At 48.4% G+C, this 15,230-nt stretch overlaps 2 protein-coding genes and 1 long non-coding RNA gene across 7 annotated transcripts in view; 2 read left to right on the plus strand and 1 right to left on the minus strand.

Annotated features, from left to right (window-relative positions):
- The window catches only part of LOC146237211 (uncharacterized), a 21,055-nt gene extending 18,945 nt beyond the window's left edge, over positions 1–2,110 (plus strand). The window contains exons 5-6 of the long non-coding RNA XR_014740565.1: positions 682–804; positions 1,535–2,110. This is a non-coding gene — a long non-coding RNA (uncharacterized LOC146237211). The remainder of the gene's footprint in view (positions 1–681; positions 805–1,534) is intronic.
- iqce (IQ motif containing E) overlaps positions 1–4,956 on the minus strand; it is a 10,530-nt gene extending 5,574 nt beyond the window's left edge. The window contains exons 1-11 of one of the 2 annotated variants that reach the window (XM_084685273.1): positions 4,349–4,956; positions 4,217–4,264; positions 4,066–4,111; positions 3,793–3,927; positions 2,040–2,111; positions 1,881–1,939; positions 1,475–1,588; positions 1,295–1,345; positions 1,072–1,142; positions 704–776; positions 64–256 (exon numbers count right to left, since the gene is read on the minus strand). In XM_084685273.1, the coding sequence (XP_084541399.1) occupies positions 64–256; positions 704–776; positions 1,072–1,142; positions 1,295–1,345; positions 1,475–1,588; positions 1,881–1,939; positions 2,040–2,111; positions 3,793–3,927; positions 4,066–4,111; positions 4,217–4,264; positions 4,349–4,402 (916 nt within the window). In that variant the 5' untranslated portion in view covers positions 4,403–4,956. The remainder of the gene's footprint in view (positions 1–63; positions 257–703; positions 777–1,071; positions 1,143–1,294; positions 1,346–1,474; positions 1,589–1,880; positions 1,940–2,039; positions 2,112–3,792; positions 3,928–4,065; positions 4,112–4,216; positions 4,265–4,348) is intronic. The other variant, XM_084685272.1, reaches the window with a different exon arrangement.
- A 905-nt stretch (positions 4,957–5,861) lies between these two features.
- The window catches only part of mad1l1 (mitotic arrest deficient 1 like 1), a 14,182-nt gene continuing 4,813 nt past the window's right edge, over positions 5,862–15,230 (plus strand). Inside the window, exons 1-17 of one of the 4 annotated variants that reach the window (XM_084685767.1) lie at positions 5,862–6,095; positions 6,859–7,002; positions 7,092–7,208; positions 7,302–7,481; positions 7,880–8,004; positions 8,100–8,181; positions 8,737–8,867; positions 9,013–9,127; positions 9,255–9,316; positions 9,782–9,868; positions 10,635–10,779; positions 11,151–11,288; positions 11,466–11,522; positions 11,788–11,879; positions 11,981–12,071; positions 14,290–14,497; positions 14,709–14,899. In XM_084685767.1, coding sequence (XP_084541893.1) covers positions 6,868–7,002; positions 7,092–7,208; positions 7,302–7,481; positions 7,880–8,004; positions 8,100–8,181; positions 8,737–8,867; positions 9,013–9,127; positions 9,255–9,316; positions 9,782–9,868; positions 10,635–10,779; positions 11,151–11,288; positions 11,466–11,522; positions 11,788–11,879; positions 11,981–12,071; positions 14,290–14,497; positions 14,709–14,899 — 1,956 coding nt within the window. In that variant the 5' untranslated portion in view covers positions 5,862–6,095; positions 6,859–6,867. The remainder of the gene's footprint in view (positions 6,096–6,858; positions 7,003–7,091; positions 7,209–7,301; positions 7,482–7,879; positions 8,005–8,099; positions 8,182–8,736; positions 8,868–9,012; positions 9,128–9,254; positions 9,317–9,781; positions 9,869–10,634; positions 10,780–11,150; positions 11,289–11,465; positions 11,523–11,787; positions 11,880–11,980; positions 12,072–14,289; positions 14,498–14,708; positions 14,900–15,230) is intronic. The other 3 variants (XM_084685769.1, XM_084685768.1, XM_084685766.1) reach the window with 3 other exon arrangements.

Below are 15,230 nucleotides of genomic sequence, written 5' to 3' on the forward strand. Positions count from 1 at the left end.
TTAATAACAAGGAGACCGATGCTTATCACGTGTGTGTGAGTGTGTGTTGTGTGTGTGTGAGACCTCGGGCTCCTCCAGCAGGAGGGTCAGTGCTGAGCTCCTCTCTCAGACTGAGGTTCTCCTGTTGCAGTTGCTGCAGCTTCTCTGATAGACACACAACCCTGGAGCTCAGAACCCTGTTCTGCCTCTGAGAACCTTTACTCTCTGCACGGCTGCTGTGCTCTGCATTCTCCAGCAGAACCCTCAACCTCTGGATCTGGAGAACACAGACACACAAGGACATAGAATGATGATATGATCATTTAACACGTGCTCTATCCACAGTGATGTATAGGGGCGGTTACAGTGTGTGTGTAACCAGTGTGTGTGGGTGTAACCAGTGTGCGTGTGTGTAACCCGTGTGTGTGTGTGTAACCAGTGTGTGTGTGTGTTCGTGTGTGTGTGGGTGTAACCAGTGTGTGTGTGTGTAATCAGTGTGTGTGCGTGTAACCAGTGTGTGTGTGTGTAACCAGTGTGTGTGGGTGTAACCAGTGTGTGTGTGTGTAATCAGTGTGTGTGCGTGTAACCAGTGTGTGTGTGTGTAACCAGTGTGTGTGGGTGTAACCAGTGTGTGTGTGTGTAACCAGTGTGTGTGGGTGTAACCAGTGTGTGTGGGTGTAATCAGTGTGTGTGTCTCCACAGCAGAACTGTGAGCAGATGTTACCTCCTCGTAGTACATCTCCATGGTTATCTTCATCTCAGCCATGCTGGTCGTCCTCAGCTCGCTCTGCAGGGTCCTGACGGGCAGAGGGTTCAGACAGACAGGTAAACACACAGGCAGACAGACAGGCACGTAAGCACACAGGCAGACAGAGAGGTAGGTAAACACACAGACAGACAGACAGACAGACAGACAAGTAAACACACAGACAGACAAGTTAACACATAGGCAGGCAGACAGGTAGGTAAGCACACAGGCAGACAGACAGGTAGGTAAAAACACAGACAGACCGGTAAACAGACAGACAGACAAACAGACAGACAGACAGACAGACAGGTAAACACACAGACAGACAGACAGACATGTCTCACGTCAGTGTGTCCTCCTTCTCTCTACTCTGCTGTTCCAACCTCAGGATCTGCTGTTTTAGTCCCCTTACAACCTGCAACACACAAAAGTTATGGAACCCTCAGCTATGGAACCCCAGTTACTATCTCTCTCTCCCTCCTCCTTCCTCCTCTCTCCCCTCCTTCCCCTTCTATCTCTCCCTCCCCCTCTCTCTCCCCTCCCCCCCCTCTCTCCCCCCTACCTTACCGTGCTCCCTCCACTCTTGCTGTCTACGAGGCTGCGTGTGTACTCAGACCCCTGAGAACAGGAAGACACAGTTACACTGGGAGTGTGTGTGAGTGTGAGTGTGTGTGTGTGTGTGTGAGTGTGTGTGTGTGTGTGAGGGTGAGTGTGTGTGTGAGAGTGTGTGTGTTTGTGTGCGTGTACCTTGGTAGGGTCCAACAGCTCCTCTATCTGTTTCTCTCTCTTGGTCTTGACCTCTTCCAGGCGCTGCAGCCGAGCCTTCATCTTCTCCTTGTCCAGCTTCTGGGTCTGCAGGCTCTACACAACAACAACAACAACATCAACGCTAGCTTCTGGGTCTGCAGGCTCTACACAACAACCACAAAAACAACAACCACAACACTAGCTTCTGGGTCTGCAGGCTCTACAGTGGAGATGCTGGTTATGGGAAGGATGGCTAGATGTTCTAGACTACAATGTAGAGGTTACATGTTCTAGAGGTGATATGTTCTAGAGGTGACATGTTCTAGAGGTTACATGTTCTAGAGGTTACATGTTCTAGAGGTTACATGTTCTAGAGGATACATGTTCTAGAAGGTAGATGTTCTACCTTCTTAAGGTGAAGGATCTCATCATACATGTCCTCCTTGTCTCTGTGTTCAGGAACACCTGGGCACACAGAAGACAGCTGTTACACACACACACAGAAGAGAGCTGTTACACACACACAGATGTATACACATATATAAACATACACAGATACACACACCGTTGGATGCAGAGCGTGGGGGCTGGTGTTTCTTCAGCTTGGTGTTCTCAGGGGCTCCATCACACTCTGATCCTGGGGGAGGAGGGGGGAGGGAGGGAGGAAGAGTGAGGGAGAGGAGGAGGAGGAGGAGGGGGAGAGGAGGGAGAGTGAGGGAGAGGAGGAGGAGGAGGAGGGGGAGAGGAGGGAGAGTGAGGGAGAGGAGGAGGAGGAGGAGGGGGAGAGGAGGGAGAGTGAGGGAGAGGAGGAGGAGGAGGGGGGGGGAGGGAGAGGAGGAGGGGGGAGGGAGGGAGGGAGGGAGGGAGGGAGGGAGGGAGGGAGGGAGGGAGGGAGGGAGGGAGGGAGGGAGGGAGGGAGGGAGGGAGGGAGGGAGGGAGAGTGAGTGAGTGAGAGAAGAGGGAGAGGAGGAGGGGGGAGGGAAGGAGGGAGAGTGAGTGAGTGAGAGAAGAGGGAGAGGAGGAGGGGGGAGGGAAGGAGGGAGGGAGAGTGAGTGAGTGAGAGAAGAGGGAGAGAGAAGTGTTCATGCAGTTCTATCAGCTGTTAAAACACTCACCACACACACCGGGGTGACACACAAACACCATAGACACACAAACACCATAGACACACAAACACCATAGACACACAAACACCATAGACACACAAACACCATAGACACACAAACACCATAGACACACAAACACCATAGACACACACCATAGACACACACCATAGACACACAAACACCATAGACACACAAACACCATAGACACACAAACACCATAGACACACACCATAGACACACAAACACCATAGACACACACCATAGACACACAAACACCATAGACACACAAACACCATAGACACACAAACACCATAGACACACACCATAGACACACACCATAGACACACAAACACCATAGACACACACCATAGACACACAAACACCATAGACACACACACACCATAGACACACAAACACCATAGACACACAAACACCATAGACACACAAACACCATAGACACACACCATAGACACACACCATAGACACACAAACACCATAGACACACACCATAGACACACAAACACCATAGACACACACACACCATAGACACACAAACACCATAGACACACAAACACCATAGACACACAAACACCATAGACACACACTGGGGTGACACACACACACCATAGACACACACACACCATAGACACACACCGGGGTGACACACAAACACAATAGACACACACACACCATAGACACACAAACACCATAGACACACAAACACCATAGACACACACTGGGGTGACACACAAACACCATAGACACACACCGGGGTGACACACAAACACAATAGACACACACACACCATAGACACACACACACCATAGACACACACTGGGGTGACACACAAACACCATAGACACACAAACACCATAGACACACATCACATTTTGTTGGATTACATTTTTATTTATATTGGGAAACCACAGAGACTGTGGCTCGAGATACCACAAAGACTGCAGCTTATGTGTTTTGGATTCCCGCAAAGACAGCGGTTTGTATTTTGTTGAGTTACATTTTTTAATTATTACTTTTATCACTTTTTTGTTTTCATTGTTTTTTATAAAGCACCTTGAGTTGCAATTCTTGTATAAAATGTGCTGTATAAATAAAGTCGTATTATTGTTATTATTATCTACTACACCACTGTCCATCTCTACTAGATATTATACTAGTTGTTTCCAAGACAATCCTGTTGCTATGGTTTCCCACCTTGTCCGTTGAGCCAGGTGTGTCTGGAGGAGAGTGCCCCCCTGCGGGCCTCCCCCACCTCCCCCCTCTGGGAGCCCCTGGGAGGCAGAGATGATCTTCTGGGGGTTAGACTGAGACTGCAGAGGTATGGAGACCCTAGACACACACACACACACACCAGTTACGTACTGTACAGGGACAGATTAGTGTGTTATCCATACACATGTGTGTATACATGTGTGTGTTTACATATGTATGTGTGTGTGTGTGTGTGTGTGTGTGCACTAGCCTTACTGGGAGAGGAAGGGGGTTTGTTGGAAATCCTTCTCTTCACAGCTTTCTGTTAAAGACAACAGATTTAACACACACCTTAACTCTCTAACACACATTTAAACCTTACCTCACACACATCTAAACGCACCTTATCTCTCTCAGATACACTTACTTTCTCTGTATCGGACATGTAAGTTGTTAGAGAGAGCACATCCTCAACCTGGAACAGAGATGATTGATGTTCACACGCACGTATATACACCAACACACACTAAACATCGAGTGTTTGGAGTTTGTGTCTCACCACATCCTCGAAGTCCTCATCCGTCTGGACGTCTCTGGCCTCTAACGACATCATACTGGTGGTTAAACGGAAACCGTCAAAAATACTGTTCGTGTAAACGCTCTCCCTGGGCAGGGCGGGGGGTCTCCGGGAGATCTTGTCCTTTAAACTCCTCTCGACGTTGCATCATGTTCCAGACACAATACCCAACCGTTAAAACGTTTGACGTGACTCCTTAACCTCACAAATAAAAGGGCGAGCCAGCCGTAGTGTACGGAAAAAGGTGTGCATCTGTGCTGTGTGCTGGGACAAGAGTACTCCGCTATACACGGGTCCCGCCGCGCACTACGAAGCTTCCAGAACGCATCCGGTTGCTGCTGAAAATAGGGTTCTAGTCGGTCGGTCCGCTTACCGCTAGCTCTCTCATGTTGTGTTAATGATGTGTAGTTGTGCTTCTTCCCTAGTCTCCGCGTGCATGCCACAGTCGTCTAGCAACCAGATACATGGAGGAACGCGCAGGGGTGCTTGCGGGCAACACAGCTGCGCTTGACCGGTGCATGCTACGATACAACGGGACAGACCGGGACGGTTGAAAGAATATCCGTTGAACGCTACATTCTGCGTTGGTCCGTGGGATGTTTTAAGTCCACAATTATGGAAGCAAATCAGTAACATAAGTACACAACAGTAAATTTCAAAAAGCCTTGAATACTTAATATTGTAAATTGTAAAATGAAACAACAATTCTCATATTAATATATTTCAATGTAAAAAATACAATTCAGGTTTCTCAAATTCGAGCTTAAAAAATCCAAGCCCCAAAAAATCGAGCCTAAAAAAATGTCAGCCCAAAAATTTAGGCGGGAAGAAGTGGCAGTGTTTGTGTTTTGTCGGAACAGGAAGCACACACTGCCTCACACACACACTGCCTCACACACAATCAATCAATCAAAATGTATTTGTACAGCGCATTTAATACACAGAGGTAACACAATGCACCTCACAGTAAAAAGGATAAAAGGGCGGTTAAAAACACAAATAAATAAATGTTCCATAGATGTTAAACGAATACATTTTACAGTAAGTGATAAGCAAGATCGAAGAAGTATGTCTTAAGTGTATGTTTAAAAGTTAAAAGAAGTGGCAGTGTTTGTGTTTTGTCACACACACACACACACAAACACACGCACACACACAGGGGACTGCAGCATAGGAGGCAATTAATGACACCTGTGAGGATTGTTCGGCAGACAAACACCTGAATAACGTGTTGAATAAATGTGTTTACCCCCCCCCCCTCTCTCTCTCTCTGTCCATGTTTCTCTCCCTCAGTAAGTCACCCCCCCTTTGGTAAAAGGTTTGCTGCAGTGTGTGTTCATGACCAACAGGTGACTGAAGCAAGACAGCAGTATGAGGCCTTCAGTAGAAAACAAGTTTATTTCGGTGTTGTTGTATCTGACCAGCGATTAGATCACCTGCTCTGTTCTTTAACAAACTGTAATTTTAAGTAAAAGTACGAACATTTCTCTCGATTTGGACAAAGATGTATGTAGGGCCTAATGTATAATCTATGAATCCGTTAACTGTCGTTAGAGACGAATGTGCAGAGCGCATGACCGTCGTGAACACACAGACTTGCGTGTGTTCTCGCGGTGCCTGCTCTTCTCGTGTGAGCGGAGGAGGGAGTTCTAAACCCGAGGTGTGTTAGCAGAGTTAGCTAGCAGGAGAACTGGAATCATATCTGCCTACCTAACTAACACCTACTCCGGTAAGACCGCTTTAATAACAAACCCCTATCAAGTCCCGTGTTTTTGTTGTTTGTCTTGTGAAAATGACTTGTAATGTTTTTATAACAACGATGACCGCTAGCTCTCTCTTGCTCACAATTACGCTAGCTCGTAGCCTACTTAGACAAGGGCTTGTCTACTTTAACATGATCTAACTAGACTGACTACTAGCTGATTCTGCATGTGACTTTGTTATACAAGGGATCTGACAACTTTTAAAAGGTATATTTCCCTCAGAATTGGTTTGATATCAAGCCCAAATGCCGTTGTCCACTGCAGAGTAGCGAGACCACAGGTTCAGCTAGCTGCTGACTGAGTTCACGCAAGCCTTCCTACTTGCTATTCATATCCAAGAGATTGAATATGTTCACGTCATAAAAGGTTATTCTGGACAATGAAATTATAGCTACGCAATGGCATAAGAAAATAACAGTGGCTATGAAGTTTGCATGTATACATTAGTTCGTCGAACATCCCCGCTGACTGGCAGTAGTTGGTTAATAAGTTAGCTAACAGGCTAAATAAAGCAGCACGTTAATACAGCTGGTGCCTGGTCGCGTTTACAACGTTAAAGGTACCCGGATCCAGCGACGCTTCCTTGACGGTGACAGGACATTTCTGTCCGGCCGGAGAGACGTGTGTTCCAGTCCTTATTTAGATACGTTCTACTCCGGTGTTGGCCGAGGGGTGTGGTTATTGTTAACCGGAGTATTTGAGCGTGACGTATCGGTGTGTGTGGTGTAGTTGAGCGACATGGAGCTCGAGGACGACACCACGGTGCTCGCAACTCTCAAGTCCTACCAGAGCTTCATCTCCATGCCGGAAACACATCAGTGCGTCGCAAAGCCAAACCCGGGCCTGCACACCCAGTACCTGAGGAGCATGGAGGTAGGACACACACACACACACACAGACAGGCACACACCCTATGCTGTGCAGAGTGAGACACACTCTTCTCTCCTCCCCCGGGTGCCCAGGGGGTGCAGGAGAACAGGAGTTTCCAGGGAGTGCAGGAGGAGCAGGAGAAGAGGAGCCTCAAGAGAGCTCGTCTGGAGCTGGAGGAGGCTGCCTGTGTCAGCGCACGCCAGCTGGAGGTACACACACACACACCATACACACATACACATGCATGCACACACAGGATTGAATGAAGACACGCATTATGTACTGTATGTTCCATGCTCCAGCGAGAGGTAGAGCGTAACAGGGAGCTGCTGGGGCAAATCAGACGTTTGGAGGAGCGGGTGGACGAGGCAGCCAGGAGCCAATCAGAGCAGGAGGAGGCACGACGCAGTCTCCGTAGCAACATGGAGGCTGTGAACAGGAAGCTGGCTGAGAGAGATGCACAACTAAGCTCCGCCCAGCAGGTAGGGGGAGGGGCTGGCACTGTGCCGTGTCTGTCAGAGAAAATGTGTTGATACTATGTGTGTGTGTTGATGCTATGTGTGTGTGTGTATGTGTGTTGATGCTATGTGTGTGTGTTGATGCTGTCTGTGTTGATGCTGTGTGTGTGTGTTGATGCTATGTGTGTGTTGATGCTGTGTGTGTTGATGCTGTGTGTGTGTGTTGATGCTATGTGTGTGTGTATGTATGTTGATGCTGTGTGTGTTGATGCTGTGTGTGTTGATGCTATGTGTGTTGATGCTGTGTGTATTGATGCTGTGTGTGTTGATGCTGTGTGTGTTGATGCTGTGTGTGTTGATGCTGTGTGTGTTGATGCTGTGTGTATTGATGCTGTGTGTGTTGATGCTGTGTGTGTGTGCAGACTGTCAGCAGCCAAAGTGATGAGATCAGAGACTTGAAGCAGCAGCTTCAGACTCAGGAGAACATCGTCTCTACACACACTCTGGAACAGCAGGCTGTCCAGCAGCAGCTGGACCTGCAGCGCAGGTACATACACACACACACACACACACACACACACAGACATCCTGTCTGATTGTCTGTGTTGTTGTCTCTCCTCCCTGTCATTGGCTGTGCAACAGGAAGTACCAAGAGATGAGTCAGCGTTGTCAAGAGCTCCAGGAAGCCCAGTCCTCCTGCTCTGACCACGAGATGAAGATCAAGGTAGGACCAGACCAAGACCCAGACCAGGACCAGGACCTGGACCTGGACCAGGACCAGACCAGGACCAAACCAGACCCAGACCAGACCCAGACCAGACCAGACCAAGACCAAGACCAGACCAAGGACCAGACCAAGGACCAGACCAGGACCAGACCAGGACCAGACCAGGACCAAGACCAGACCAAGGACCAGACCAAGGACCAGACCAGGACCAGACCAGGACCAAGACCAGACCAGACCAGGACCTGACCAGACCAGGACCTAGACCAGACCAGACCAGGACCAGACCAGGACCAGACCAGGACCAAGACCAGACCAGGACCAGACCAGGACCAGACCAGGACCAGACCAGGACCAGACCAGGACCAGACCAGGACCAAGACCAGACCAGACCAGACCAGACCAGACCAGACCAGGACCAGACCAGGACCAGACCAGGACCAGACCAGACCAGACCAGGACCAGACCAGGACCAGACCAGGACTTGACCAGACCAGGATCTGACCAGACCAGTACTAGTGTCTCTAACCCCCCCATCTCCCCCCCCCCTCCCAGGAGCTGCAGTGTCGTCTGGAGCTGCAGGATCAGGACAGCCTCATCGTCCAGAACATGAGGTCAGAGGTCGCCAGGGTTCCTGACCTGGACAAGGAGCTGAGAGCCCTGCGCCAGGAGAACACCTACCTTAGGTACCAGAACATGCCCAGAACATACACACAAACCAACCTGACCAGCACATCATCTCCAAAACGCTACTGTATGATCATCCCTCATTCCTTTCTCTAACTCCCTTCCCTGCCGCCTTCCTTCCCCTCTGCCTCCCCCCCCCCCCAGGGAGTGGAGGGAGAGCAGTGGGCTGCTGCAGGAGGAGGTGGAGGGGCTGAGGAGGAAGGTGGAGAGGATGGAGAAGATGAAGGAGGAGGTGCTCACTCTGGAGCTGGAGAGAGAGGTGAGGGAGAGGGAAAAGAGGAGCATGAGATTAGAGGAGTAGCCAGCACCGAAATGTATTCAACTATAGCCATGTCTGCTCCTCTTCCTCACCGCTTCCCTCCCCCTCTGCCTCCTCCTTCCTCCAGAAACTGCTCCAGTCTGTGCAGGCCTGGGAGAAGCTGGGTCAGACCACTGGGCTCGACATCAGGTCAGTGTCCTCCCACTCCACCAGGGGGCTCGCTAGAGGTGCTGTCTGCTCCACCAGGGGGCTCTCTAGAGCTGCTGTCTGCTCCACCAGGGGGCTCTCTAGAGCTGCTGTCTGCTCCACCAGGGGGCTCTCTAGAGCTGCTGTGTGCTCCACCAGGGGGCTCTCTAGAGCTGCTGTGTGCTCCACCAGGGGGCTCTCTAGAGCTGCTGTCTGCTCTACCAGGGGGCTCCCTAGAGCTGCTGTCTGCTCCACCAGGGGGCTCCCTAGAGCTGCTGTCTGCTCCACCAGGGGGCTCTCTAGAGCTGCTGTCTGCTCCACCAGGGGGCTCTCTAGAAATGCTCTCTCTGCTCACCCTGTCCTGTGAGGTTAGGGAGGTGTGTGTGTGTGTGTGTGTGTGTGTGTGAGTGTGTGAGAGATCACAATATTGACCCTGTTTCTCCTCTCCTCCTCTGTGGGTGTGTGTAGGAAACCAGATGATTTGTCCAGAGAGGTCATCCTGATCCAGCAGAGAGAGATCGCCCTCAAACAGCAGAACTATACTCTCACCAGCAGGTAACTCTCACCTGCAGGTAACCAGAGATGGGACGTAACCAAATACAAATACTTCGTTACTGTACTTAAGTAAAAAAATTGGGTATCAGTACTTTACTTCACTATATATTTTGAGTTTAACTCATTCATTAACTTTTGACGTTAACTCATTAAGTTAAGTACTCACTTAAGTTGTATCATGTATTTGGTGGCATGATCAATATCATTCTTTGTCATTGCGTGCCTTTCAAAATTTCCTGGCTACAAACAAAGGTGGTCTAAGGAGCTACATGCTACATGGAAACATATTTTCGTTTTATTTGTTTTGTTTGGAAAGGTTGAAAAAATATATAAAACCATTTTGGATTTTTTTGTTGTTGAAAAAACAAGAAACCTTTTGTGTGTGTGTGGAAAAAAAGTTTTAAACGGTTTTAATAATATTGTCAAAAAAGTTTGGAAAGGTTGAAAACAAAATTGATTTTGAAAAAAATATTTTCAGAAGGTCGAAAATGTTTTTGGGGAAAAAAGGTTCAAATAAATTTTCCGGAAGGTTGGAAAAATGTAGGGGTTCCAATATTTTTGGGGAGAAGGTTTAAAAACAAAGTTCAGAAACAGTCCAAAAACCCCAAGGTTCACTAACCCGGATCAAGAGGAACAGAGAGGGACTCCTCCTCTCTAGCCAGGTTAGTCACACTAGCTGGATGTCTACACATGATGGTGTGGAGCTCTGAAACACACACACACACACACGTGTTACACACGGGCTAGCTGAGTTGTGTTCCCCCAGCGTGCGTGCAGCGGAGCGTTCCAGGGCTAGCCTGCAGGGGGAGCTAGCGCTGCAGAGCTGCAGGCTGCAGGAGGAGCAGAACAAGACACAAACACAAGAAGCTTTGGGCAGACGCCTGCAGAAGAGACTGCTGCTGCTCACCAAGGTACACACACACACACACACACACACTATATACACACGTCTCTTTTTTCGTACACATTTTGTTATAAGAGTTCAACACATGTAAAGACAAGAATGTCATCTGTGGCTGTGTTATCACAGAGGAGGGAGCTCTCAGATGGTGATGGAGATCAGCGGTACATCTCACTCCTAGTTAAGAGAGAGAGACAGAGAGAGACAGAGAGAGACAGAGAGAGACAGAGAGAGACAGAGAGAGACAGAGAGAGACAGAGAGAGACAGAGAGAGACAGAGAGAGACAGAGAGAGACAGAGAGAGAGACAGACAGATTGTCCGACTGTAACAATTTGCTGAAGCTCCAAACAAATCAAGTTGTGTGGTCCTGTGGTCCCCAGGAGCGTGACGGCCTGCGAGGCATCCTGGAGTCGTACGACAGCGAGCTGGGCTCAGACTACACCCCCCTGCTGGGCCGCAGGCTGAGGGAGGCAGAGGAGGGCCAGGCCCGCTGCCAGGGCCTGCTGGCCCAGCTGGAGGTACACACACACACACATTACTCACACACACATTACTCACACACACATTACTCACACACACATTACTCACACACACTTTACTCACATACACATCACTCACACACACTTTAATCACACACACATTACTCACACACACATTTCTCACACACACATTACTCACCCTGTTCTCGTCTGCAGGTCCAGCTGAATGCTGCTCAGGAGGAGACGGGGGCTCTGAAACGACAGCTGCAGTCTGTGAGTACACACACACACCATATACACACACACAAACACCAGACACACACTACACACATGCACCACACATGCGGACCACACACACCTGAGTGGTGTCTGTCTGTGTGTGAGTCCTGTATCTATGGAAACGTCAGCATTGCTGTGGCGATGAGAAGTGACACGTGTGAAATCATCCTGTCTGGCAGACAAGTAATGACCCTGAAGGATGGAGAGGAGAAATAAGACCTTCAGGTTGACCGTGTGTGTGTGTGTGCGTGTGTGTGAGGTGGAGCTAGAGTTGGAGATGATAAAAAAACAACAGGCATCTGTTGCCGAGGGCAACCCATTAGTGACCACGGAGGAAGTGAATGCTCTCAGGTAAGAGACACAAACTCTCTCACACAGTAAGTAACCTAAACACTCACACACACACACACATGTACCCACCTACATCCCCTCTGTGTGTGTGTGTTGTCCAGGCTGAAGGTGGAGGAGCTGGAGGCGGAGAGACAGCGTCTGGAGGAGCAGAACTCCACCCTGGAGATGAGGCTGGACAGACAGCTGCTGCAGGTAGGAGTGTGTGTGTGTGTGTGTGTGTTGGAGGTGTAACTCTCAGGCCTGCCCTGCCCTAGTTTTCTTCTACTCTAGTCCAGAGTTCTAGAAGCTCCAGAGTTCTAGAAGCTCCAGAGTTCTAGTACCTGCATTGCTGGAAGTCATCTGTGTCACATTCCCCATGACGGGCAGACGACCTCTCTGTGTGAAGACCAACACACACACAGACACACACACACACACACACACACACACACACACACTGTATACACACACTCACACGCCTTACACACACGCCACCAATTTAAAAAGTGGACGGGATCCATTAGAGGGAGGTAGTTAGGAAACTTTGAGATGAAAGCAGCTGGATTACTGTGTGTGTGTGTGCGCCCCCCCCAGCTCTATACCTCCCAGGATTGACACTTTAATCAAGTGTGTGTTTGGAGTGTGTCTGTGTGTTTTGTGTGTGTGTGTGTGTCGCGGTGTGGGTGTAAGGATTCTGACTCTGGAGTCTCTCTCCATCTCTCTCCCTTCATTAGAGGATAAGGTTCTGCTTGTTAATGTGATCATCACAGAAGAACAAACTGCTTCACTTTTCTGTGTTTTACACACACACACACACACACACATACACACACACACACACACACACACACACACACACGCCCACACATTAGTGTGACGTTAAAGTTCTAAGAGCATCATCCCCAGCGAGGGTCCTGATACCAGACCACTGGAGTGGTTGAATAAAAGATTCTTTTCCATTTTGACTTCTACCCTCCATCACTAGTGGAGGGCCACACGCTCACACTCCTTCTCCCTATGTGACTCATCTTCCGTGTGTGTGTGAGAGAACCTCCCCTGTTGTTATTGCTGCTCCATGAATAAGGGATGCCTAGCTGGAGGCAACTTCAACTGCCACTGTGAGAGTGTGTTTGTGTCATGCCCAGTAGAAAGCTGTTAGAAACACACTTCCTCCAGACAGGAAGAGTTTCATGGCTCTAAAAATGAAACCTTTCAAGTGGAGCATTCAGTGTGTTTACAGGGAATATGTGTATATAAATACACACACCCTGTATACTAAACTAAGCTGTGTGTGTAAGAGTGTGTATGTGTATTCTGGAATATTAATAAATATAGTTCCCTGGATAAACAAGTGAAATATTCTAATCTAACTTTATATACTGTGTTCAGATAATCTAACTTTATTAACTGTGTTTAAATAATCTAACTTTATATACTGTGTTCAAATAATCTAACTTTATATACTGTGCCCATATAATCTAACTTTATATACTGTGCCCATATAATCTAACTTTATATACTGTGTCCAAATAATCTAACTTTATATACTGTGTTCAAATAATCTAACTTTATATACTGTGTCCATATAATCTAACTTTATATACTGTGTCCATATAATCTAACTTTATATACTTTGTCCATATAATCTAACTTTATATACTGTGTCCAAATAATCTAACTTTATATACTGTGTTCAAATAATCTAACTTTATATACTGTGTCCATATAATCTAACTTTATATACTGTGTCCATATAATCTAACTTTATATACTAGTCCAAATAATGGCCTTTGGGAGACACACTCACACTCTCAGAATGGCCTCTCTCACACACTCTTACAGTCTTATACACACACTCTCACACACTCTCTCACACACTCTTACAGTCTTATACACACACTCTCTCACACACACTCACACACTCTTACAGTCTTATACACACACTCTCACACACACTCTCACACACTCTTACAGTCTTATACACACACTCTCACACACACTCTCACACACTCTTACAGTCTTATACACACACTCTCACACACTCTCTCTCACACTCTCACACACTCTCTCTCACACTCTCACACACACTCTCACACTCTCTCACACACACACTCTCTCACACACTCTTATAGTCTTATACACACACTCACACACACCTCCTGTCTCTGGCTGAAGTTTGCTACAGGCTAAAATAGAATTTAATTTAGCCAGCAATCAAGGGTTTGTGTGTGTGTGTGTGTGTAAGATTAAGCAAAGATTGACTCCCTCATAGAGAGGGAAGGTGGGAGAGAGAAGGCAGAAACAGAATTTGCTACTTTGTTCCTCAGATGTGCTTTACAGTAGAGAAGGATGCTCTAATGAGTACTAACATAGTACCACTGTATATCTGTCTGTCCCCTCCCTCTTCCACCTCCCTCTCTCCCTCCTCCAGGGAGACTATGATCCAGTCAAGACTAAAGTTGTCCATCTCAGGCTCAACCCCACCAGTATTGCCAAGCAACTGCGCCAAGAGGAAGTGGAAGTTCTCCGGCAGGAAGTTACACGTCTGAGGGAGCACCTGCGCTCGCTGGCTAGCCCCGCCCCCGACGCCAGTGCTGCCAACGTCAGCATCAGCCTGCCCCCCTCACAGGAAATACTGGGTTAGACACTCTCTCTTCCCTCTCCACCCCCAGATTAAGTCATTTCTCTCCTCCTCGCCTCCCTCTTCCCCTCTCCCTCCGCCCCCCCCCCCCTCTCTCTCTCTCTCTCTCTCTCTCTCTCTCCTCTCTTCCCTCTCCTCTCCCTTTCCTGTACTCATGCAGGAGGTTCTGTGGGGTTCTGAAGGGTTCTAAGAGGCTGTGTGTGTTCCAGAGCTGCGCCGTCAGATGGAGAGCAGCGAGTTGAAGAACCAGCGTCTGAAGGAGGTGTTCCAGAAGAAGATCCAGGAGTTTCGGACGGTGTGCTACGTCCTGACAGGGTACCAGATAGACCTGACCACCCACAACCAGTATCGCCTGTCATCCGTCTACGCTGAACACATGGACGATGCCCTTCTCTTCAAGGTACACACACACACACACAGTGTCAGTGTATCATAGAAGTGTGTGTGTGTGTGTGCTCTCCACAGTCAGTCTCTGTGCAGGGTTTCTCGCAAAAAATGTGTTTGTCAAGGAGTCAATTTATTTTGACAAGTCAAGGCGGCAGGCGTGTGTTGCTAAGGCCTTTACTGCAAAGTGCTGCACATACCCTGCTGTGTGCACCTGTGACCCTGTAGAAAGAAACTTCACTGTCAATATTTATTAACCACACTGCGGTACTCACAAACACCCCCCCCCAGTAAGCAGTAAGGTGAGCTAATTGAGGGGGGGCAGGGGAAGCTGCAGACAGAAAGTG

The sequence above is a fragment of the Hypomesus nipponensis genome, chromosome 21 (genome assembly GCF_054491055.1).
Source record: "Hypomesus nipponensis isolate SF chromosome 21, ASM5449105v1, whole genome shotgun sequence".
Classification (NCBI taxonomy): domain Eukaryota; kingdom Metazoa; phylum Chordata; class Actinopteri; order Osmeriformes; family Osmeridae; genus Hypomesus; species Hypomesus nipponensis.